General features: G+C 38.5%; 1 protein-coding gene and 1 long non-coding RNA gene across 3 annotated transcripts in view; one reads left to right on the top strand and one right to left on the bottom strand.

Moving 5' to 3' along the window:
- Positions 1 to 1,439: 1,439 nt before the first annotated feature.
- The window catches only part of LOC135479186 (uncharacterized), a 44,256-nt gene continuing 18,875 nt past the window's right edge, over positions 1,440 to 26,820 (top strand). The window contains exon 1 of one of the 2 annotated variants that reach the window (XM_064758968.1): positions 1,440 to 1,523. In XM_064758968.1, the coding sequence (XP_064615038.1) occupies positions 1,519 to 1,523 (5 nt within the window). In that variant the 5' untranslated portion in view covers positions 1,440 to 1,518. Of the gene's footprint in view, positions 1,524 to 13,965; positions 14,090 to 26,820 lie in introns of those variants that run through there. The other variant, XM_064758969.1, reaches the window with a different exon arrangement.
- Positions 23,466 to 26,739, bottom strand: LOC135479187 (uncharacterized). Its single transcript, XR_010445832.1, has 2 exons — positions 25,077 to 26,739; positions 23,466 to 24,544 (listed from the first exon to the last, which is right to left on the bottom strand). It is a non-coding gene; the product is annotated as an uncharacterized LOC135479187 (long non-coding RNA).

Genomic DNA, 26,820 nt, shown 5'->3' with positions numbered 1-26,820 from the left:
TGTATTAGTTTAGTGTTATTGTATATTAAATATGATGACAACACAGGAGTGTGAGTAATTCTAGGCCAATGCCTTCTAATGTATAAATTGCTTTTGACGTCACTTTCACCTAATTCTTCCCAAGCTGAGGTGCTAATGGGCATGTAGTTTGTCACTATTTTTGCATTTAGATGAACCATAAGGCTAAAACTCTCAAGAGAAGAGGCCGTATTTCACCGGTTACATGTAACGATTTACCAATTATGGTACTGTCGTCGCTGCTCTGGGTTTACTCTCTATTCTATAAGTCTTTATTATATTTAACTGAATTAACACATTCTAATCCAATTTTGCGAAGTAAGACTAAAGGCTTATGTCTACGGATTATTGATGACTTGGAAGTTTCGAATAAGACAAGAACATATTATCCATCTACCGACTGTTGTTTCATTTTATCATACTTTTCGAAAATACTTATTTCTTTTATTTACTCTGATCATAAATCAAGCAACAGAGCACCAGTTCAACAGAAATACCGCTACTGTAGCCGTGTGAGAATCAATTTCTTCATTATCTAATGCCTCAGGTTCGAGTTAATTCCCTTGGAAATAATGTATTTTAATTTAATTATTAAATTCGTCATATTTTTTGTCTTTATGCGAAAATGCGATGAATATAAACAGTTTAAACAAGCGTTGGATACCTGAACAAGAATTAGTTGAAATCAAGCCATCATTATAGAGATCACTTATTGTGAACACATACTGATAATAAATTATGAAGCGGAAAAAATTCTCACTACACAATCTCACCATCGAGTGTATCTTCTTTTGTAGACAACCATCCAGCTATCTATAATATAGTTTATCCTAAAGCCCAGTTCTTGTTCGTTGATACCATATTCACTTTGATGCATTGGGATAGATAGTAACGGAAATATCACCTAGTAAATGACATCGTCATTTCAACATATTCCAAATTTTTATCTATACTGATATTTAAGAAGGATATGTCAACTGAAGGCATTTAAATGTATATTTTATTACGTTACAGCTGTAACTTTACACAGTGTTATGAACCACAGTTCGTCAGTTTTGTGCCTTCGTCATGCGTAGACTTTTGACACAAAGATTGAAACAGTGAAACGTTTTAATGAACGCTTTGAGACACCTTTTGACAGATAAAATACATGATTTTGGGTGATGGATGAGAAGGTGATACAAATATTTTACATCCTGCTTGCAGTCGCACAGTTTGTGTACGTCTTCTAAATTTAACCCTGTCTACTTGTACCATATTAACCGCATAAATAAATAGTTCCTGCTCCACTGAGTTAACAGATAACCGAGGGTCAGTGATCACAAAGACATGTTCACAAAGACAGATCTTACACACTGGCAGGAGATTCAAACATGAGTATGCATTACAGAGTATCTGAGCATGTTTAGGCATGTTTTAAACACAAACATGTACAAACATGCCTAACTTTTTAGTGTGATTGTGGAAAATTTATGGAATAGTGTACCAGGATTTTCCCAAATGGGGTAAGCAGTTTTAACATTTTCTTCCTTATGGTGTAAGCTTGTATGACAACTTGCATATTGTACGTGTTGGGAACGTTTTGTGAATTTTAGGGGTTATTTAAAATGAAAACTGGACAATACTTCGCCCTGACGACCTAAATCCATAACAGCTATACAACATGTGATCAAATTTGACAACTCATGTGGGACTGATAGCGACCGTGTAAAAGAATATTTGCAAGTTTTAGATCTGTAAGCTACGGATATATTCTAATGGTCTGCATGGGTCTGTCTGAAGAGGTTAGACGAGGCAGTTATGTAAGTGTCCAATTAGTCAAGGTAGATTTGTATTGGTGTAATTGGGCTATATACATGCCCACAGCCTTACACAGAATGCTTATAGTTATACAAAGGAGTTAATTGTATCTAGCGCCTTTTACGGGGTGAATATGGTCGTTAAAAGTGACTGCACGCTGAATACAGTTGGATGGTAAACCAGATTTAATTGTCCATGTACTCCATCGCTTTGAATTCATTGCAAACATGTAGCTAGGTGTTATTTTTTTTTATTTTGCATGACGAGATGCTTTATTCATTCCGCATCGTGGTACTCAGATGTAAGTTTTCTCTCTTATTTGGCGCGTCCACATACTGTGAATGGCTTTCACAAGCAGGATGGTTACTTTAACCAGCCAGTGTCAAATTAGGCCTGTAACATATGGAAACCTCTTAACTTCTGAACTGACAGTAATTTACCCACTTTGATTAAGGAGATATATATGTGACGTCCAAAACCATGGTTATGAAACATTAGGCACAGTGCATATATTACGTAGCGTGAACATATAGATTAATTTATAGCATGGATCCTTGTCCCGCATGATAAGTCCGTACACGTGACATGGACATAAACGTTAGTAACATTGCTGTTTGACTCCCGGAATAACTGAATACGGGACACGAAACACCATGTGCCTCGTTTCCTCCCGTCATAATGCTGTCCACCGACGTATAAGTGAAATATTCTTGAGTACAGCGTACAGCACAAATCAAATAAATAAATAAATACGCGTACTTGGCTGTAAATAACGATGGATAATATATATGCAATTTTGTGAACAGCTGGCTTACATGAATATGCCGGGTCAAGTCATACCAAGACTTGGTACTTGCTGCTGCCTCGCGTGGCGCTCAGCACTGAGAAGTCGGAGCAAGGGATATGACTGGTTGGCCCAATGTCAGTATAACGTGACCGGGTGGGGTGTCCTGTCAGTGACGCCTCGTCGTCGTATGACTGACAAACTATTAGGCACGACGTACATATACATACATGTACGTGCATGAATATGAAATTTAGGTCATATATTGTGTCTACTGTTACGCAGACTTCTTCTAGCTCTTGGGTGTACATGTAAGTGAGTTTAATATCATGCACGAACATGTAATCAGAAGCCACACTGTCTTTACCCTCCGAACATCGCAGTGTAATAACAAACAGGGTATTTTTACAGATAAAGCCGTGCATTTTCCGTGGAATAAACAATTGTCTGTCACCTCTAAATTTCCACCCACTCGGCCACGCTGTTGTAAAAAGTACAACATCATGTTATGTTTTTCACGAACTTGCTGTAAAGGTGTAATAAAATACACCGCAAGATGATGTTAAGTTACGACTAAAATGAGTGTACGTAAAATTGATAGTAATTATTGGTCAATTCTGTAAACCTGCAACAGATGCTTGTATTAGCACCGTATTATTGTGGATCTTCTCCATTTTTCTAGGTAAGGATTTTACAGTTCTTTTCTCTGTCGTAAATTACGGCTAGATAGGCCTATTGAGTGTATATACAGAAACTGTATACCGTTCTTCAAAAACAAAGAAAAAAACTTTCGAAATAGAGTGTATGATTTCTTTCACAGAAAATGTAATTTACAAGGTTCGGAACTCAACCCAGATTCTAAAACTCAAATGAGCATGACGGAAACAAGAAAAAATGTGCATTACGTGTACATGCATCTAATCATGCTAATGTAGCAGTCCCTCATACATGCGTTAAGGCATAATTTTATGGCGACGTCAACTAACTCTCGGCGCGTGCATTGTCACGTTCTTGTGTCTTTGTGTGTAATCTATGTCATGATCATGCGCGGTTTAAGGGCGATGTACCCTAGGCGTGCTTTTGGTGAATTGTTATCAACATTTTGTAAACACGTTACAACTCGTACTGACACAAAAGTCCAAAGTATCAAATTGCACAGCGGGCATAATTTTTTGACTATTCGAGTTCCGCCTCCAAATAAAAAAGCTGTCATAACAGATTGAATGAAAAGCTGGTATGTCATTAGTGCCTTGTATAAATAACCCCTCTTACTAAAGAGATCACGGGAGTCTCCGCGGCCGAGGATGTTAGCACGCTAGGGCGGCGTATTGACGTGAGAGTCTCTCACCAATGCAGTCGCTGTGTGTTCACGTTCAGCTCATGCTGGCTTCCTCTCTGGCCCTAAGAGGGAATGTTTGCCACGTTGTCATGCTGGCATCTGTTGTTTATATATTCACGGGTTTGAACCTACAGTTGCGTGTGGTGCAAAATATAAATAAATAAATACCTAATTTTATATAATAAAATTGATAATTAAAAAAGCGTACAAATAAATAAATAATGTAATAAATGTAATAACTAGCTAATTAACTAAGTAAGTAAATAAATTGCTCCCATTTTTTTGTCAAACCACACCCAAGCTGTGCATGTAAACCATTATTGCGCAGTCTTGTGTTTTGTGGCTGTAGTGCTCAATTTACAACGTATATAATGACACGGTAAGTGTAAGAACCACCTCCATCCCGTTCTTTAGCATCCCCCACAACTTGTTAAACACACATTTTCACTTCACTTTTCTCTCTGTTTTCTTTCACGCATTGACATTATTTCTTAGTGGCTAGTACATCTTTATGTCAACAGATTTCACCATAGGCATGATATGTCATAGTCTCTGGAAAATATCTATGTAGCTGTATACTAAAGGCTGAATGTCTATGACGCAAATCTAACCTGCACATCAGAGCCAGCATTCAAATGAAATAAGCAAAAGCCTGGATGAATAACCAGTTGTATGCGCCGTAGCAAAACACATGTATGTGATGAAAACAGAACCGAAAAATGCCTGTGTGTGGTGAAAAGACCTGGTGGCACGGTGTATGAGTTCTAGCATACCCGACACTTCACAGGCATTGACAGTGGTAAGCAGATGACGAGGCCGACGATGCCGTAATAACATTCGACGATATTCCAGAATAATACGTATGATAATAACTGGAAATATAGTATGTTAAAAACAGAAAAACCTAAGCAGCATAGGTAAATTGTGAACGTCAGCAAATACTGGTCTTTGGACTTATTAAGCCTAGTTTTGTAATACACGGAATCCCTGTGTTAATACTAATAATACATATGTTAATCTGAACAGAAAGTCTGTTGTCTGAGTGATGCTAGAATGTATTCTGCTATTGCAGCAGATTGTTCAGTTAAACATGATACACACGTTGTGCTAGTTCAGCATAAAGGTTGTATTGGACTGACAGCATTTTATGTTAAATATGACACAATATTGTGTTATAATAACAGAATACATTCCAGCATCACTCAGACAACATACTTTTTGTTAAAAATAGCATGTTTGTTTTTTGGGTGTAGACAGTATGTTTACCCCATTTATACGTGAGTAAAACGAGTAAGTGAGAGTAAAACGCCAAGTGACCGTACGCCTCATATACCCGCACATACAGAGAGCAAAAACTCAGTTACTAGCCAAGGGTTTGACAATACTATCATCGTTTAATTCTATAGGTCTATTCAGAGCAATCCACAAACCGCGAAGAAGAGAACACACAGTGCCTTCAGCTGTGTGGCTATGTCTTTATCATGTACTTGATAACTGATACTTGGACTGGAGTAATTTGACCGCTCGAGAATGCATCAAGTACGTACCTGAGGGGTTTTTCTCACACGGTCTAAAGTACACAAATTATTTTTGTCAGTCTCGTGTGTTTAAACCAGGCATAATTTGAGCAGTCGTGGCAACATTTAAAAAAAAAACTGAACACTCAAAAGTATCTTTAAACTTGTACATACACTGGCCTTTTCACACTTGCATGTGGAATGCGTTAGTTATGGACAGTAAATGATTGGGCTAAAATAATCACGATACATAACTAAATACATACATCAATGACCATGATACATAGCTGAATACATGTCTGCAAGCATAATCACAATACATAGCTAAATACATACATCAATAGGTACGATACATAGCTGAATACGTGCATGAATACATAACAACTGCACATAACTAAATACATACATCAATAGGTACGATACACATCTGGATATGTGTGTGGATACATAACAACGCACATAACTGAATACATACATCAATAGCTACGATGCATTGCTAAATACGTGCATAAATACATAACAATGATACATAACTGAATACATACTCCAATAGCCACGACCCATAGCTGAATGCATGCATGAATACATAACAACAATTCATACCTAAATAGGTGCGCCAAAAGCCACGATGCATAGCTGAGTACGTGCATGGATATATAACAACGATACATAACTGAATACACACACCAATAGCCGCGATGCATAACTGAGTACGTGCATAAATACATAACGGCACATAACTGAATACATACACCAATAGCTACAATATATAGGTGAATACTTGCATGAATACACAACAAAGATACCTATGTGAATACATACATCAATAGCCGCGATGCATAGCTGAATGCATGCATGAATACATAACAACAATTCATAACTAAATAGGCGCGTCAAAAGCTACGATGCATAGTTGAGTACGGGCATGAATGCATAACGACGATACCTAACTAAATACATATGTCAATAGCCACGATACATAGCTGAATACGTGCATGAGTACATAACAACGATACATAACTAAATACATACTTCGGTAGCCACGACATATAGATGAATACGTGCATGAATACATAACAACGACGCATAACTGGATACTTACATCAAAAGCAGCAATGCATAGCTGAATACGTGCATGGATACATAACAACGGCACATAAGTAAATGCATACATCAATAGCTACGATACACAACTGAATACTTGCATGAATACATAACAACGGCATATAACTGAATACATACAGCAAAAGCCACGATGCATAAATGAATACGTGCATAAATACATAACGGCACATAACTGAATACATACACCAATAGCTACAATATATAGGTGAATACTTGCATGAATACACAACAACGATACCTAAGTGAATACATACATCAATAGCCGCGATGCATAACTGAATGCATGCATGAATACATAACAACAATTCATAACTAAATAGGCGCGTCAAAAGCTACGATGCATAGCTGAGTACGTGCATAAATGCATAACGACGATACCTAACTAAATACATATGTCAATAGCCAGGATACATAGCTGAATACGTGCATGAGTACATAACAACGCCAGATAACTGAATACATACATCAATAACATAGCTGAATACGTGCATGAGTACAAAACAACGATACATAACTAAATATATACTTCGGTAACCACGACATATAGATGAATACGTGCATGAGTACATAACAACGACGCATAACTGGATACTTACATCAAAAGCAGCAATGCATAGCTGAATACGTGCATGGATACATAACAACGGCACATAACTAAATGCATACATCAATAGCCGCGATGCATGGCTGAAAACGTGCATGAATACATAACAACGGTTCATAACTGAATACATCAATAGCCACGATGCATACCAGAATACGTGCATAAATACATAACAACGGTACATAACTAAATACATACATCAATAGCCACGATACATAGCCTAATATATTCTAGTACATGAATGTATAACCACGATACATAACTGAATGCTAACCGCAGTGCATGGCTGAATACATTCATAAATGAAATAACCGAAGGTTGAGAGATAATTGTAGTGGTTTGTGACATTACTCCTTGTGACCTCACTCCAGTGACTACAGCGTTGTTCAAAATTTCAGTACAAAATTTGCTAGTGGTGGCAGTGATGTAAAGCGAATGTCGAGAGCGACACATTTGATTGCTTTTTAACGCCACATTCAGCGCAGGATATACATTGTAGTTAAATACATGCGTGAATGCTTCTACATCGAAGGCCCACATAACTAAATACACGCGTGAATGCTTCTACATCGTATGCCCACGTAACTAAATACATGCGTGGATACTTCAACATCGTAGGCCCACGCAACTAAATACATGCGTGAATACTTCAACATCGTAGGCCTACATATTTAAATACATCCATGAATAGTTGTAGCCCTATATGTACCTACCTGATTACATACATGAGTACTTTGGCATCGTAGGCCAATATAATTAAATACAAGCATGAATACTTCATCGTCGTAGGCCGCTATGTACGTAACTGAATACATGGTGAATGCTACGGAGCAGACCTATATGAATGTATGGCCACACAACCGCAAGATACACTGAATACATGCATAAATATATTATTGCGATGGATGGGCTGGTGAATACATGTATAAATATTTTATATCTGCGAGACTTTGCTGAACAGGTACATTTATTTATTTGATTGGTGTTTTACGCCGTACTCAAGAATATTTCACTTATACGACGGCGACCAGCATTATGGTGGGAGGAAACCGGGCAGAGCCCGGGGGAAACCCACGACTCTGAACACGTACATGTGCATACAGATAACCGTGATAAATAATATCATTAGTTACATGGTTACTCAGTGACAGGATACAGAAACATACTGTGTCAGTAGCGGTCATATTGGGTGAAGCGTCATACGGCAAATTATGTACCAAATCAGCGCAGAGGGCTAACGCATCGACAAAATAAGTCAGCGGCGTAAGTTTTTTCAGTGTTGATCCAAGGGAGATAACCTAGTGAACACTCATATGTAATACGAGTATAAGGCTACAATCCACATTTAATGCTTCCAAGTCGAGAAGTCGAATCTTATCCCATGCTATTTTTAGATACACTTCCTTTGCTCCTTTGGGCTGCTTTTTCATTTTTCGTGTGGCTTGTTAGGTGATATCATTTTGTATCGCAGCCTTCACAGTGTCGTTCTAGGTATAAATTTGCGTGGATTTCAACAACTTAGCCCAGGTATTCGAACGTGTATTAGCTTATACTGGCATTATCATATTTTAAATATAAAACTTTAGCCAAATTCAGCAGCGAATGTAGCTCCAAAAGGTCAAAGTACAAAAGCAACAGTTTTAATTCTTATTTTTTCGGCTAAGTACAAAATTAAAGACTTGGCTTTGATCTGGGCTCTCAGATGTAGGGCTGTGATGCCAAAACTTAAGTTAGTACCGATATAGGTAAATGGGAAATAAATTTTATGGAATGTGGCCATAAGTACATACTCCCCATGTGACCGTTGTTGTCCAATGGGAATGGTTTTTTTTTTGTTTAATGCGGGACAAAGTTGGACATGCGTATGACTACCTTACCATAGATGAATACAATGGAGATGTATTAAAGTGGGCGCCACAAAGGACGTTATGAGGGCGTATACTCCCTATAGCGCATGTGCCGCTCTCTACACTCGCTTTGCATCACTGTCATCACTAGACAAGCTTGATTTTTGGAGCGTGTGTGACGCACGTAGGCTCATTTACATTTAACCTCACCACCGCTGTCCCGGCGAGGAACTACTTATCAAAATTCATAAATAAAATTATTTTAGGTATTGGTAACATACATATTCTGCATATTTTAGATAATGAGAATGAAAGTGTATACAGCATTACTGAAAACAAAGGTTGAAACAAAGGTTTGCGTTTTCTGACATCGCTTCCTTCTTCATCACTGTGACCCCAGTCCCCTCGGCGTAATTCAAGATTTCTGTTCAAATTTTGGAAGCGGTGGCAGTGATGTAAAGCAAGAGTAGAGAGCAGCTCATGCGTTGCAAAGATGATGATGACGGGGTGAGGGAAAAAGTCGGCGGGGGGGGGGGTAATGTATGTAGTGTCTACCCTATGTGTATATATGTACGCCAGGGGTTTAACGTTGTACTTAATCTTATATATATATTGTGTCTTCTTGTGGCAGAGCGAGTCTGTGTCGTAGCTTACAAAGTGGTGTTACCAGTGAAGACACCAGATATGACACCCCAACCAGTCACATTATGTTGACACCCGGATAACGAGTCCCATTTCTTTGTTCTAACCGCTCAGTGCTGAGCACACAGCGATGCAGCAACAAGTACCATTTTAAAAGTCTTTCATAAGGTATGATACCCGGTCTGCCGACCACCCAGTACAAAATTCTAGAGTATGACCTTAAGTAAATATCAAATAAATAAACAAACTCCATCTGTTTGTAGACCTATATAACGTATACGTCAGTGGAACATTACAAATGCGATAAATCTGCACATAGCTCGGTTGGTCATCATACATTCTCCTGTGTTATTTAAAGCAAGGGGGAACGGAGCATTAAACCTGCAAATAGATTCCCTTCACGTTTTTAATTAATGGTAACGATTAATTTCCCCCAAAGCAGTTATTTTGTTAGCTGGATATTTACCATATTTCCAAAGGGTCAGCACATTGTTGTGAGGGTGTGGTCGTGGTCAGTTTAAGTCCAGTTCATGCTAGCTTCCTCTCCGGCCGTACGTGGGAAGGCCTGCGGCAACCTGCGAATAGTCGTGGGTTTCCCCTGGGCTCTGCTCGGTTTCCTCCCTCCATAATGCTGCCCTCCGTCGGATAAGTGAAATATTCGGCGTACGGCGTAAAACACCAATCAAATAAATAAATAAATATCCCGAGGGCCTAAAGATCCAGGGAAAGTTATCAGCCGCACCGATATCCGTCACCACTTTCATGATCAATTAACCCCCCCCCCCCCTCCCCCAACCGCCACCACCACCTCCACCTCCACCTCCACCACATACTCCCTCGCTCCAAAGTATTAGCGCTATCGATGATCTAATACTATACAAGGGTTAGTTAGTTCCGTGACAAAGTCACGAAGCCTAGCATTCTGACATGTAGTGCCTTTTATGAGTAAAATTTCTGGGAAGGTCCTTCAGCAACCTGCGGATGGTCGTGGGTTTCCCCCGGGCACTGCCCGGTTTCCTCCCATCATAATGCTGGCCACCGTCGTATAAGTGAAATATTCTTGAGTACGGCGTAAAACACCAATCAAATAAATAAATAAATAAATAAATCTAGACCAACAACGTCTAATAAATCGCAGTTAACATCCCCGCATTCGTTTTACCTAATTTCATGGTGATAGAGGGGTGTAATATGCTATTATTTAAACGTTTACATGAACAGTTAGAATAAAGCCCTAACTGAAGTGAACTGGCACAATAGGCCGTACTTCACCGATAGCGTGTGACCCGTTGCCTATCATCACACTGTCACCGCTACTCTGGTTTTAGATCCGTCTGTTGTAATTGTTTTGTTATATTTGTGATATTATTTCGGATGTACATAAATCAAAATTTTAGGCTAGTAATCAGTTCAGCACAAATTCCGGGCTTGTCGTAAGACGGTTTCGTCATTCCCTGATTCCGTGTTTTATGCGAGGAGAAGTGAAATCTTGTATCCTTGATCACATGGTTGTGATGCATGGAAATGTCATATAATCGGGATAATGATTTATGATAATTTATTTAATTTAAACCCACATGTAAACAATTTGTAAGCTGCATGTCTATTCCATCTAGTTTATCTCGTATCTCACGTAAGTTTGATTTTCAATCAGTTTTTCGACCGCTTTTTGTCTTTACGACCCAACAAACAGGGACTGTCCCTGTTCAAGGTGGGATTTGAACCTGCACTTCGTCTGAACTAGCGATTGAAAAGCAAGTATCTTAAAAATTGTCCTCAGACGATCCTGTTTTAAATTAAATTATCCTCACTTAACCCAACTTTCCAAATTTGAAATGAAATGTTACGTTATGAGTGTGATCAAAAGAAAGCGTTTCATTAGGAAAACCCTAATATAAATAAATGGGAATGTTGTAAAGTGCAACAAAAAATCCGACATACATAATCTGAAAACCTTTGCCGAATGGTAAATGTACATGTATTATTAGGTATTTCATCCCAGTTACCAGACACCTGCGGATGGTCGTGGGTTCCCCCGAGGCCACTGTCGTATAAGTGACATATACTTGAGTGCAGCGTAAAACACCAATAAAATAAATAAATAAATGAATAAATAAATCTCAATAACCCTCACTTTCACATAGACAATAAAAAGCTAACAAAACCGGTGTTTAGAGAAATGGGTTTCTATCAAGTTAACTTTGTCTTAACGGAAGGACCAATGAACGGGCGGACGGACAGAAGGACAACTTTGTTAACGTATTCATATTTGCTCGTTATACTAATGTAGTAAGATGTCTCTTCAAAAGACATCGGCGCTGCCCAGTCTATTTATGATACATAAAATATCAAAGGTAATCACAGCTTTAGTCGCTAGTCTCTCGAAAAACGGTAATTTAAAATGTGTTCTTTGACCTCTTTAAATACATCCATGAATACTGAAGATGTTTAATAAAACAGATGTATATAGAAAGAGAGATGAAGCGCTTCTCTTTTTGGAAGTTGTGATATTAGTCTCCTTGTCTAAATTAATCAGTTGACGTTTTAATTAGGTATGACATTAGTCTGCTCGTACTACTTTCTTACTTAATTACTTATTCACTTACTTACTTAATTTATTTTCTTATTTAATTATTTTTACTTATACGATGTCGGTAAATGAAGAGTTATTCCTATATTGATAGCGAATGTATGGTCATCCGTTGGGATGCATTTAACTCTTTTAAAATCTGGAAAAAAGGTGAATCTACTTTTAAGCACAGTTTTCAGTTGTCGATCAAATGAACTTGATTTTATCTCGCAACCTAAAAACAACTGACAAAAACTTTTCTGATTTCTTGCTTATATTTCCTTAATTGCATGTCACTCATGTGTTACCAAAATGTATGACTTTTCTTTAGAAGTAATAGAAAATAAACGCACAGTGCCCCTTTTACTTATCATTAAAAACAGCGCACTGAGCCAAGTTGAGGTTGTAAGGCTTGCTATGAGAGACTTGCAGGATTAGGGGGAATAACTCTTGCAACCATATTACCCGCACACGCCATGGTCGCTGTGTACAGCTTTGCTGCAGTGAGAACTACATCATTAAATTATAAACGAAAGCTAACCATAAACCCTGCATGAGGCGTACTATATATGAGAAGGGTACAGCTTGCAGTTAAGCGAACACTGAACTCATCTAACACAGAAATGATTGTAAAACACACAGCTTAGGTCCGAATGTTTATCACGTTTCATGCCTCCGATTTGGGGAAATTTAGAAACCTAAAGCATGTACCATCGAGCTTCACAGATGTTGTAGCAATGGCTGTACTAAGTAGATATTCTTCCCCGTAAAAGTGTTGATCGCGATCTTTCTACTGGGGAAAGGTTGTACTGTTTTCTCCAGCAGAGTGTCCGCTCTATAGGCCTCATGTGATCAGTTAATTTTAGAAAGGTTATTAGACTTTACCTCTGGATGTTAACTATAAAAACTCTTACAGTCAAACAGATTTTCTGTATAAAAAGAACGGTGTTATGATATCGTCATGTGGCTACAATACATTACAGTTTTTCAAATTAACACATCATATTTGGGTCAGACCAATTATTTAATTAAGCGTCTCACCAATGCGTTCGTTGTGAGTTCAAGTTCATATAATGCTGACATCCTCTCCGGTCGTACGTGGGAAGGTCTGACAGCAACCTGGGGAAGGTCATGGGTTTTTTCACCCACTATAATGCTAGTCGCTTTCGAATAAGTGAAATATTTTTGAGTAGGGCCGAAAACATCAATGAAACAAATGTATAAATTGAATTAAGCTCTGTGGTCTAAACACAGCCCCGGAGTGACTGTACAATGCTTGTCAACGTGTAGTATCAAGGGCGGTAACTTCAGAGGGCAAATTGAGAGTGAAGGGTTGGTGCTGTGTGCAACGTAATGAGTATATCTGGCGTGGCTGTCGCGGGTGGGTTGTGGTAAAGAAATGGTTGCTGTAATTCTTGGTCAGCAGCCTGCTTCTCAGTTGTTAATTGTGAAAAGCAGATTCTTTCATGAAATGACATTCTTCCACCACATGGCAACACATGTCCCCGGGTTTGTGACATGGTGCTGTATGACTCACAGCATAGCCTGGCGCGTTCGACTTCTGCGTAGGTCGAGTGGGCGGAGCAATTGCACCGTTATAGTGCGTCTTGCGATGGCGTACACACTATTTGATTGGTGAAAGATCAGGTGTTTGGATAATTACGGCTCATGACTAATAGCGTCACCATGGTAATGTAGCCACGTCACTGGATTGGCCTGGTTTTTGTTGTTTCTCTCAAACCAGACTGTCGATGTACATGTACACGCATCACCATCGCTATATAAATCTTACATCATCCTGTGGATATATATTTACCAATTTGGAAATTCCCTTTTATTATACGGTAAGTCCCTTGATTCTTGATTTGGCATGCAGCTTACTGGTAGATCGTCACTGTGATGATCTGAAACAGACATACGTCTTCAAGAGACAAACCTCTATCGATTTTTGAGGGGGCCAGAGGGGGTGAAGTTTGCAGCCCAGCCGAGCAGCCATATTGATCTAATCTAGAGTTCGGCAATGAAGTGCAAGCTAGTTGTCTTGACCTATATTTATCCGAAGCAACTAAAAGTCGGCATACAAGAGTGCGTAAGACGCTACTACCCTTACCTGGTCGTTCGAATTTAGCTTCATTTTCATATGACGTTGAAATCAACCAACATACACAAGTCATAACGACTGAAGTACATAATCTGACCAGACCCACACTCCTGTTTATGATAACTATTACTACGTACATGTATAACACGGCTGATTTCCACGTACAAAGATTTGACCAAATCTGTATCATGATACATACATGATGTAAATGAGTTTTAGAAATTTACTGTTTCTGATTTCACACATCACTTTGAATTATTAATCATCCATTGATGTTTTTTGTATAGAAATCAGGCTGTTTCCGACTGGAGGTAATCGAGTGATTGGTAAAGTTACGTTACATTATAGTGACGTATATTCACTAAGGAATGTGCTTTTCGCAATGAACATCTGAGTAGCGGGTGACCTACCAACAAATGCATCAACCTAGCTTTTACGACATCCATAATCGGTATTCTTGAAACAAACTAGCCTCAAACGACATGTTTCTGACAAACCTGCTGATTTAACCCACAGCCTAATTAGCAAGAGCAGGATTCGAACTCAATTACGCCGGTTCAGATTGAAGAAGAATACGAAAAATCTATCACTCCACTGATCATAGAGCAAGTAGTGGACAAATAAACTATCAATCTGTCAGTCAGTCAATCAAATCAACTAATGAGTGAAAGATTTTAAGGAGCTCATTATTTTCGGACTGAGAAATCTGGGCCTGTATTTATCAAGTAACTTAAGATATAAGTCATAAATTACAAGTCCTTAAAAATTCAAACTCAGAACAGGAAAGAACGGAAATTGTGGTTAGTACATTGTTCTGCAATAAAGAATGGGTGTGTGAATTTTAAACCTTTTCGGGCAAAACATTTTATTTTTAACTGTGTTTGTATATTTGACTTAAGTCTTAAGTCATTTGATAAATACGGACCCTGTTTCTACTAACGCTTTGATGAAACGCCTTTTCATGTAGTTTCCTATAACTGACATGGTGTAACGAGCATTGGTCATTGGATAAAGTCCACAGAATAACTGAATTTATCTGAAAAGAATAAATAAAATTGGAAATCACAAGGGCAAGAATATTCAACTAATTTATTTGTGAATGAAATGTTGTTATTCCAATTCTTCATGGAATAGAAAGGCAATAAATATAAAACATATATCCATTGAAAGATGCGAATATAGATTTGACTACTCATCACAATAAGTAGAGGCTTTGCCTTTATTATATATATGTTTAGATAGCAGGAAAATAAAAAGTACACGATACATATGAACCATTAAAAGCAATTAAAAAAAATACAAACAACACATAAATCTTGACAATAATAATCTATAAGCAAATAATCACAACATGAATGATACTTATTTACATTAGAATTAGGCATTTAGAGATTCTGATTACAGCCACAGGCTGACTGAATCGTTGCGAAATCAATTTGAACTTATCAAAGAAAAACAAGTCATTGCAGGCCTATATACTTTCTTTCTTCTTCTCATCTTGATTTTTTCTGTTTTGCCACTTCAACAGTATATTAATCCGGTTTCTCGTCCACATCCACGAACGTGGATGGCAGCCTCTGTCACTTCAAAACGAAACAAACAAGCGAGGAATTAATGGCGAGAAAACAATGAAACGGAAACACCTCAAATATAAACGACATGGGATTTAATGTTCATTGAGAAACTTTCCCGCATAAAATAATTTGAGCCGATTTTGTGTTGTCTGCTGTTTAGTTTTGCCTTTTCTATGATGTTTATGAGAAAACTGGCAACGGCTAGCTCATGTAGTGCGAAGGAGAAATGGTGAGCTAGGTTTGCAACCGAACCGCCATTGCTCGGCAAGCGTTATCGCATGATAATTTCATTCAGCGGACCCAATCAATAAAACAGTAATTTTGAGATTGTTGAATTGCCTTGCATAGGGCAGAATCAACGATTCGACAAACAAACAGAACCAAATTTGGTATCTTTTGTGTAATTACTGGCAGTGAGCACTATTTGACTGTGAGCAACATTGAAAATTCTGATCTAGAAAGTATTTGAGAAAAATGAGTTTCCTTGAATGAGGGCTTGTGTGTGAGGTGCTGCTTAGCATTGTATGGTTGTTGTAGTTTAGAGCTGTTGTGTTGTAGTTTAGAGCTGTTGTGTTCTGGTTTAGAGCTATTCTTAACACGATTTAGATGGGTGGTTTTCTATTTCAAAAGTGGTTCACTTGAAACTGATTTGAGTCAAATTCCCACAAAGCTATACAGTTTACTGTCATATTTAATGGAATACAATCGGGTATATCTGAGTAAATTGTTGGTTCCATATTTATTTGTATTTATATTTGTTGATGTTGTTAAAATCATACTGGTTCGTGGTTGGTTTTTAATTTTGAGAGAAACATGTATATTTCAATCGATATGGGTAACACCAATATAGAAAGGATTTAGTTTAAATTTTTGTTTCTGAGCAGATATGTCCAATATTATTTTGTAAAAAGGTGCACCGAGAAAACTTACAACTGTGTGTATCAAGGAATCGTAAGTTTCACTGTTCCAGAAACTGTAAGTAATCCTAAGTGAACAAAATGTGACTTACCTTAGCATTTAACCGCCGTACCCAGCATGGGGACGCACTGTGTTGGTTCTCTGCTGTGTAGATTGACCACGCCAATTGTTAGGCGTGGTGCAAACGCATCGGCGAATCCAAAGAAAAGTTCCAGGCAGCACTTCGCACTTGCATTGTGTGCTAAAATGAATGTCATATCCATAAGCAGGGTTTGCATACAACACCGCTTGGGATGGAGCAGATTCTATTGAATTTTTGCTGAAACTGCTCCTGTCGATGAATTTTCCGCACTTGCACACCCTGTAGAAGTGCCTCTGAATCTGTCCGCCGACAGTTCGATTTTCGTGTTCCTTCCATCTACATCTCTCGTCTAAATGCTGCTCCTCTGACACAGGGTACCTGTATGACGGCTCCGCGTCCAGTTCGTCATTAGGCGGCGCCGGGTTTATCCTCGACATCTTCAGGACTTTCTTTTCTCTTTCTTGATATTTGACAAATCTCGATCCGCAACGCGAAACTCTCGAATAGTTTTGGCTGAGCTTGCAAAAGATTACCCTTTTGGTTTTCGATCTGATGACGGAAAGAAACGGGTTGTACTGTATATTTCAAACACTACAGAATACGACCGTCCGTTATAATTGGTCTGAAGAAAGAAATTCTTCACGCGTTTTACCGCCAGATGTATTGCTTATATACGTGTGATCGAGATGTTTCATGTTTCCACCAATGAAAAGGTGATACGATAGTCCATCGTCCCACGTGATCATATGTTAATGAGGGGAATTCCATGATGTGATTTCTTTGGAGTTTTTGCTTGAAGTAAAATGATTAAATTAGATGGGGGAAGAGAAAATAAAATAGTTAAAAGACGGCTGGTTGCATTTGCAAATTGTTGGCGGGCTATTGTTTGCTCATAGAATCATCTTAGCAACTCTCTGTCTATTTCCATGCTCCAAAATACGTTTTGTCTGCACAATCTCTGCCATTGACATCAGTGACCAGTACGACAAAAAGCCCACAGGTTTTACCGAACTGTAGACCATAGATGTTGTGCGCATGCCTAAATAGTTATAGGTTTGTCCAGATAAACCAGCGCGTGGCGCTGTTATATAGCAGGTATACCGACCCCATACAGCCTGTCCTGTGGTATTGAGACACAGGTGTTGTAAGAGAGCAGTAACATACCATTTTGTCCAATTACACGCGTTCCGTTGGGCGTTAGGATTGACAAGATTTAAGATTAAAATTCTCAAATGCGAGTATTCGCAAATAATGTTAGAATCACGAACTGATCTAAAAATATAGAAACGATCGTTATTTCAAAACACAGCCAGTCTATTGTAAAAACGTAAATATAAATGTGTATTTAAATGTAATAATGATTTCAGTTTAACGCCACTTTGCCAGTCCTCTGCCATACCATGGAGACTCGTGTTTTTAAGTCACACAAGCTGAGTAAGCAAATCCGACATATCCAACCTACAGCAGTTGACTTGCTTTTAGCGATGCTATATTTTGTAGAACAACGTTTGTGGACCACTACACCGCTTTACTTTCCGCTTTGTCTTAGGCAATAAATAATATCTTTCATATTCCAGTGTGATTACATTTTTTGTACTTTTATACGTCAGAGGAGTTTCAGATCGACGTTTACCAGGGTGTCCAGTATTGTTTGTTTAACTGCTGAGAATGAACCATGGCTTCTATTATTCCAGTTTTGTCACGATTTTAACACGATGGTATTTTCTTGTAGCTAATTGATTATATAACAAGAAGGTTAGATATCGCTATCTTTTCCATGACTTTCTTTCCATAGATCAGTTTAGCATTGATTACATCAACCAGTCATCTGTGAATTCATCAGGCAATATCGTTAAATTAATGTCTCACTCAGTCATCAGTGAATCACTCAATCAACAATCAATCCGCCATTCATCAATGGGTTCATCCGCCCAGTCAATAATGAACCATCTATCAATTAGCGGCTCATCCTTGAACGAATCATGGATAAATAATCAATCAGTCATTTGTAAACCCATGAATCAATGAAAGACGAATATTGGGAGTCAAACCATGGAGGGTCAGAACTGTTCCTCCAGTCATGTTTGGGCGAGCAATTTCCTTTTCGCCGAACTCTGGATCTTGTCCGCATTGTGCACGCGACACCTTGTTGTACCCGAGTGACCTAGAAGCGCTCAGTCGTCTCTTGACGTAAAATGATTGACAGTTTTCACATACAGTAGGCTTGCATGATATTGCAGCCCTTAGTAGACCGCTGTGTGGATTAGTGTGTGCGACCGTCTTCTATGTTCTTCTATGTTTATGTCATCGTTCAAAACCCTGTTTTCATACATTTTTTAAGAACCACATTCAGAAGGACACCAAAAACTGAACGATGAAAGTTTAGAAGTTATATCCAGGGATCTTAGATACATGTACACACACCCAGTTGCCTTGCCCTGTCCTTCTACAGCAAAGAACAGACAATGTCTGCCTCATTTCGCAGAGGGCTCAACCTTATAAACTCCCTTTAGCAGACCGAAGGTTTTGTTATATTTTACTGAATACACATGTATTTTGAACAACGCAAACGAAAATTATCATACTTCAGAAAATTTTATTAGTTGCTCGTAAGATGGTATAAGTGCAATTACTATGGGATTAGCGCTTCTTGACTCTCAAACTGACCAGATCGTACTTCCACAGGTAGCTTAATACATTCGGTGTCCAGAAGGTTTTAACAGCGAAACCATGATGGTTTCCTTTTGTTCACTAAGAATTGTTTCGTTGTTCAAGAATGATCCATTCTGGAGGTTGTATACATCATACAACATTCCACAATCTGCATTATCCTGAATAAAACAGGAAATTAAAGCCTTCGTGATTGACAAAGAACATAATTGTTAAATTGTTCGACTCCTCGATTAATATGTTTCGTTTTATTTTGTTTCAACGTAAAACAATGAATTAACTTTCAACGTTTAACATGTCATTTTCTGGGGCTGAATAATTTGTTGTTTGCATCTCTGGCCTATATTTAATTGTGCTAGTAGAGCACACGCATCGGGGATCTAATTCAATTCATACCTATCTGATATAAAATTGTAACACGGCAAAACTTTGATAACAACAACATGATAATAGAATAAACACAAACCGCTTGGGGACATTTTATTTACAACATTTACAATTTAGGAAACATGTAGGGAAATATTATTTAGGACAATGGTTTTTTCGTGGCCAAAAGAAATACAAAAAACGCACAAATCTTTTCATATCCTCTGAACATATCTGTGATCTGTAGAAACAACGATTGGAATTGTTCGCTGTAACTCTGTACACATGTCGATATCCCAACACAGGTAAGGACTGATCACTGAAAGTTAGTTTGTCCTTGTAGAAATACAAAATCACTCCTTTGAAGATGGTTTAAAGGGCTGTCAGCATGTCCGAAATGTCTTGTTCTTTTCACTCTATCGCAGAATTAATCTGAATATCCCATCGAGCCCGACTGCAGAAGGAGCATCTGACGTGGACCAAACACAGAAACTGTAAAGCAGGGAAAACAGATTTTTTTCCTTCAAAAGACAGCAGTGAGGATTGTTGCTGGAGAAAAACCCCAATAAAGGCCCTCTCTTTCATGAGATAACTGATATGTCACAAGATATAGCAACACGATATAAGCAATGCCATATAGACAGGTTTTTTTGTGGTAGCTTATTTTCATGTTTTATGGAGTCATGAGAACAGCATGGCGGTATATGATGTCTGTATTGGTGTCCAGTTTTAGTTGCTCTGCCTTCGGTAAGTTGAGTTTAACCATCGGCATTGTCGCCCGTAAGGATTGTCAGATCTTACATGAAATCATGTTTGACGTGAGAATGGCATGGCGGCATATGGTGTCACTTTTGGTGTCAAGTCAAAATTGCCCTGCATTTGGTCAAGGTATCTTTGTGACCATCTGTGTTACCAAGCTTGCCTGATAAATTTGTGTCACAAGCATCACGGCAAAGGGACTCATATGACTTTAGACCTCAAGTATTTTAAAATTTGTGGACTTTTAATCATTTCCTTTCTTCAAGTTGAAGATCATATCGACTCTGAATATCGGATATCTGTGGATATAAAGATTTCAAGTGAAGTGAAAGATAAATTGCGTATTGTGTAACCATATAACCCGATTAAAGGTAATAAAATAAAAAAAATGATATTCATTTCCTGTTTTGATAGTTTTAAGTAATTTCCGCTTACCCGGCTTTTTATCCGCCGTATCCTGCATGCTGGCGGGCATACTGCGCCCTCTTTTGGGTACTTCTGGACCGGCTTTCGTTTGTTCTTCCTGCATCTCTGCTCCCGGCACCCAAAACTTCATTTGTCTGCTGATTGCTGGTTTGTCCAGGTGTTGCTAGTTGTTTTGTGAGCAGACATTTTGCGGAATGTTTGTGGCTGTTTCCCTCGCAGCTGAATTCCTCTATGATCTTATAACCATAATTCGGATTATTGTGAAGTACCTTTTTCGATGGAGCGCTGGAAAGGGGTTTGCTCAAAAACTCACTCCTGTCAGGATATTGTTTGGATTTGCACTTGCATTTCCTAACAAGGTGTACTGGAAGGGTTAGTTCTCCCTCTTTATAACAATCAGAGTGTATGACATAGCCGCAGTCCTCATGGTGGTGTCTCTCGTTTTCATCCAGGAAAACACCATTGACAATGGGGACTTCGTCCAGCTCGTCTTCACAGTTAACCTGGTTGGTATCGGTCATTTTCGTTACTTAGTGTTGTTAAGCGTTGATCATAGATTAAGAGCCCGGGCATATACGGCGAAATTGTAGAGAAAAATTAACCAGTAAACTTATTTGTAGAGAAATTAACCAATAAAATCATTTGCCTAAAATTAGACATAACTGTCACGCATGAAAAGGGTGGGGTTTCCCTACTGGCACCTGATCAACTGTCAGTCATATTTGTGACCATTTACGCTTAGATAACTCACCATTGCTTTCAGGGCCCAGTACATGAAGCTCTTTTTTTGTTGGCGGCGATAGGTCCTCCTAAAATGGGCGTGTTTATCGAGTGTCAGTTGTGGCATTCAAGTCGTGTTACAGTAGCACTGATACTATCCTGGGGTTAGAGTCCCAATAGTGCTCTGAGTCTGAGTTACTTCAGAAATATAATTCCTATCAAAGCTGAGAAAACAAATCGTTGATGCGTAATTATAATACATAGAAAACTACGGCATGTAAAGTGAAAACAGAGCATTGGTGACAGTGTGGTAGTTGGCAGGTAACCGGTGAAATACGGTCGTCTATTAATTTACCCCAGCCAGAGTATTACTCTGTCTCTTCATGTAATTGCTTACAAAGTAGCCACATAAACGTCTCCTAGCACCATGTGGCTTTAGAAGAGGCGATATAAGACCTCGTTGAACAAACCAAGCAGGCTGCTATACTTCATTTAGTCTGTTAGATTTTGACCAGGAAGGTCACGTGCTCGAATCCTTCTCCCACCACGATGTTGGCCTGGTAACATTTTTTTCTTTCACTTTCTCCTCGGTGAACTTAGCCAGTACACATGCTTACCACAATACTAATTGTAAATTCTGAACTCGTAGCGTTGAATACTATGTCTGGCCGAAAATGTAATGTTGATGGATAAGAAATGAACAAGTATCAATTAATTTACCATCCACCTTTCACCAGTTTATTTGTGCAAGGTGCCGTCATATCAAAACTGGCGTGGCCTGCTTGTGTATATGTGGTGGTCCCCTACAGCTAGCACACACAACATACACGGTGTGTTTATGTAATGTATGCGACGCCATTCTTATACACGTATACCGAGCACACTATCTAGGTCGCCATAGCCGTTACTAACGAATAGGGACTGATTGGAAAACTAGTAAGCCTAAAGTGGAATGTGTGGTGCACGATTTTGATACTTATTCAGTTTATTCACTGAAAACATTCCAGATGCATTTTCACCACCGTGGAAAACTGTTAACTATTGTCCTTTTCTTAATTTGTATATTACCTTACATATATCTTTTTGGAGATTTGTATTACACCTTATTCTAGAAATTTGGTCTTCCGATCTCTGACGCGAAACCTTCTTTTAAACACCCATTTAAGGCGTATTTACTTTGACCCTTTTGTTTGGTAACCGTAGATCAGTAACGACCCATATACCAAAGAAAACTACAAAGTTTTGCAAACTTGTGACTTTGTCCCTCTGTTCTCAGTCACAGGTAGTAGAGCAATCCCCACGTGTGTGTATTTTCAGATTGGGTTAAAGTTGTTCCCCGTTGAAAACCTTTCATGTATATCACAGTATACACTACACATGAGCTTCATCTTGAGAGAATCATTACGCGGTACCAAAAAAACCAAGGCTAATATTAATCTGGGAATTCTCGTTTCTTGAGAGAACCATTCCGCTGTACCAGAAACCAAGGCTAATATTACTCTGGGAATTTTCTTTCCTTGAGAGAACCATTACGCCAATAAAATCGTCTAAATATGTCATTACAGAAGGCGACATATGGCAGACAGAAAACAAACACGAGTATCTGATGTTGAATATTTTACTTTATTTTCTGACCTTGACATTTGACCTAGGATCATGAAGCCGTGTCAACTTTCTAATGTTATTCCTCAACATAACTAATTTTCGATTTTGCTCTTAACAGTTAAGGCAGCTGTAACTAAAAGGCAATTATGACAATCTCCACGAATACAAATGAAACAAAAAATGCTTGGAGGCTGTAAGATAGTGTATTTCAAAAGCTGTTTGAACCTTTCTTACAATGGACAAAAAGTAGACTAAGGAGCACCTTGACTGTAAGAAAGGTTTCCAAAAGCGACAGGAAAGTACGCATTGTAACACAAATTTGACAAATTCAAAAATAATATTGTCTCTGTAGGCTTTAATGGATTTTTATCAAATAATTAATTGAATAAATTAATTGGTGGTATATTCTGCATTACCATATTTTCTATTTTTCTACAAGTACAGTGAATATATTATTTTCATACCATACGCTAATTAGCTAAGAAATACATGTAGCATAAGCTCAATGAGCTCTTATGTCTGACATTGCCTTTGTGCTGCAGCATCATATTGCTTTGTCGATGCATATATATTGCTGACAAAATCGTCGGTGTTACAATGTTGGCCCAAGTACCCTAGAAAAAAAAGTTGTAAAATTCAATAAATGTATGGATAGTGACCGTCCAGAACAGTTGATCGAGTGAGTAAGTTTGTGTGATTGGCATTAATTAAAGTTTGCCTTTTATATGAGATTTTACTTATATTTTATTACAGAAATTAACACACCACACTGCAGTGAAGCTTTTCCCACAAGTAGAACACTGTTGGCTGACCATATACTTTAACACACTATACGCTATTTTTTCAGGAAATATCCAGTTCTTCTAGGCATCGTCCAGTTCTTCTAGGCAATGTCCAGGTCTTCTAGGCAATGTCCAGGTCTTCTAGGCAATGTCCAGTTATTTCTGACAAGGTCCAACTTTTCTAGGCAATGTCGACATCAATGTCTCGGAAACACACGACCTTGTTAGTATGGAAATCACAGCAAGAAACCTTTTTCACAAACATTCAAGTCCGAGAGAATAGAAGTAACATCAGTCTGAAAGATAATCAAAGAGAATATATGATATTAGTTACGTTACAAGATAACTTGAGTCTCTTTTTATCGTATTCCACTCACACCGGGGCTGGCTTGGATGCATAGAAAGAAATGGAATCAAAGCGCAACTGAGAGACATATTTTGATTGTCAACCATTGATAAAGGGACATAATCCACACGGTTTTACTCCCAGATTCATTCGTCTAGAACATTCTAGGTGTCTTGCCAAAAATCATTGAAAACTGCTTCTTTTTGCACGAATACGTTCTGATGTGTTACTTTATGTATGTTCCTTGTTCTGTATAGGTTTGTGTTCAAGATTGTTGTGGAAATCACTAGCCCGGAATGCCCAGTGCGGTTGACCGCTGGTATACGGATGTTTGTTTCGACGAACATATTCTTTCATTTTAGTGTCTTAACGTCTTGTAAACCTCGCCAACGTCAAACAATTTTATTAGGATATCCACATGAACTTCTAGGGTCATACTCAGCACACAAGTCGTTCAATGCACAAGTCGGAAGTTTACTCACCTTGTTGTAGATGTTTATTTATAACTCGTTTTAGTGCTGTCTAGGGCTGCAAGCACACCTGCGCTTCAAATACCAGAGCCACCCAAAAAAGCTTAACCACCAGTATCCATCATCAAAATTGCATGCTCTGCTATAGTGTATTTCCATGATGTCATCATCGTACTTTCCACAACAACAAACTCTGCGAAATCCGCCTTGTAGTTTCCACGGGATCTGTCGACTTCCACCTTTTTCCACCCGCATTGGTCATTCTTGTGATTTTCCTCGATTATGGGAGTGTTATTGAACGAATAATCTACAACGTCCTCCCATCTTGGCTGGTTAGTGTATTGCGACATGTTTGTGTCGTTCGCTCTAAATCATTTCAAAACTCAGCTTTTAGCATTTTCTTCAAGACTTTATAACGCTTTGCTTGATTTGAATATTTAATTTGTGTACACGTCATGATCTGTGAACCAATAGAAAGCCATGCACTTTGTCATGGTATCGGGATAATATTCGTATTTATATCTCCGAGGGAGGTGTGGCTTTGAGCCGGGAATTCCAGCAAATCAAACGTAGCGCACAGTTCGGTGAATCACAGCTCTCGCGATAGACAGAGGGAAAATAATCAGCCTAAAGTTACGTGTGCTTCACCAATACACAGTACTATGTTTCCAGATTCATTCGTTTTACAGAAGACACAATGTAGAATTAACACAAAACTTACATATGTAACCAGGTGTAGAAAGGATTCCTCATACATGCATAAGTACAAATGAGACCTATATAAATGTCCCTCTACAGACATAGAATTAACCTAATACGGTCTTCGCTACTTAAAGTTACCATTTAGCCAGCTGTGACGCCATGGCTGTAGCTGAGGATGGCTGGTCAGTGCTCTATCGCACGTGAGTGCAAGTGATACTTAGTAGTAAGCTGCAAGCCATAGTCAGTATAGGAAAATGACATTCCTGCTAGAAGTATATGTAGGAGAGGTAAATGCATCAGATTTATAAGGAAAGGAAAAAAATGAGACAACGGGCTCTAAATGGGACATACCCTTGAATATTGCTTGTACCAAATTGTTTGCTCTTCATTTTTTACAACACGGAGGACACTGACATTTCACCGACAAAATGATCTTTCCTTTCACTGTCTTTCGTCTTTTTTCACATGTAACGCCATGTATCTCTTCCCTGCTTGTTTTTTTTTTACATTTACAAATGACAACGATTTTTTTTTTTCAGGTCCTCACGCTTGCATTGTATACGCTCTTCCATCAAGTGGCAGTTTTCACTGAAATGATCTTCTTTGAACGAATTGTCGAATAGATCGTCGTCTGTATCATCTTCACACATAAATAGAAAATTCCCCATTTTATACAGACAACGTAAAGGCTCAAAAAGAATTATGTATCTCACTGAGAAAAAATATCCATTATAAACAACCGTTTTATATAAATTAGTGTTGCCGTGACCAATGAAGTGACGACGTTAAAGTCTTACAGGTATGTAATGTATTGTTGGACGGAGCGTCACTTAGCTCCTCCTACCTGTCCTGAATACTATTTTTGCTGACAATATATCGCTTTAAAATGAAATTCAGTACATGTACAAACAAGAGGAGGCTTTACCTAGTAATGTTTAAGAGACGGCAGCTACAGTTGGTGATTTGCCGCGGACTGATCCTCTGGACTTAGTGTATGTGAAGAACTTATAGTTAGCCTAGTTCTTCTTCACAGACTGCCGTGCAAGGGTGGTGT

This window comes from Liolophura sinensis, chromosome 12, assembly GCF_032854445.1.
Source record: "Liolophura sinensis isolate JHLJ2023 chromosome 12, CUHK_Ljap_v2, whole genome shotgun sequence".
Lineage (NCBI taxonomy): Eukaryota > Metazoa > Mollusca > Polyplacophora > Chitonida > Chitonidae > Liolophura > Liolophura sinensis.
This window is presented reverse-complemented; position numbering and strand designations above follow the sequence as displayed.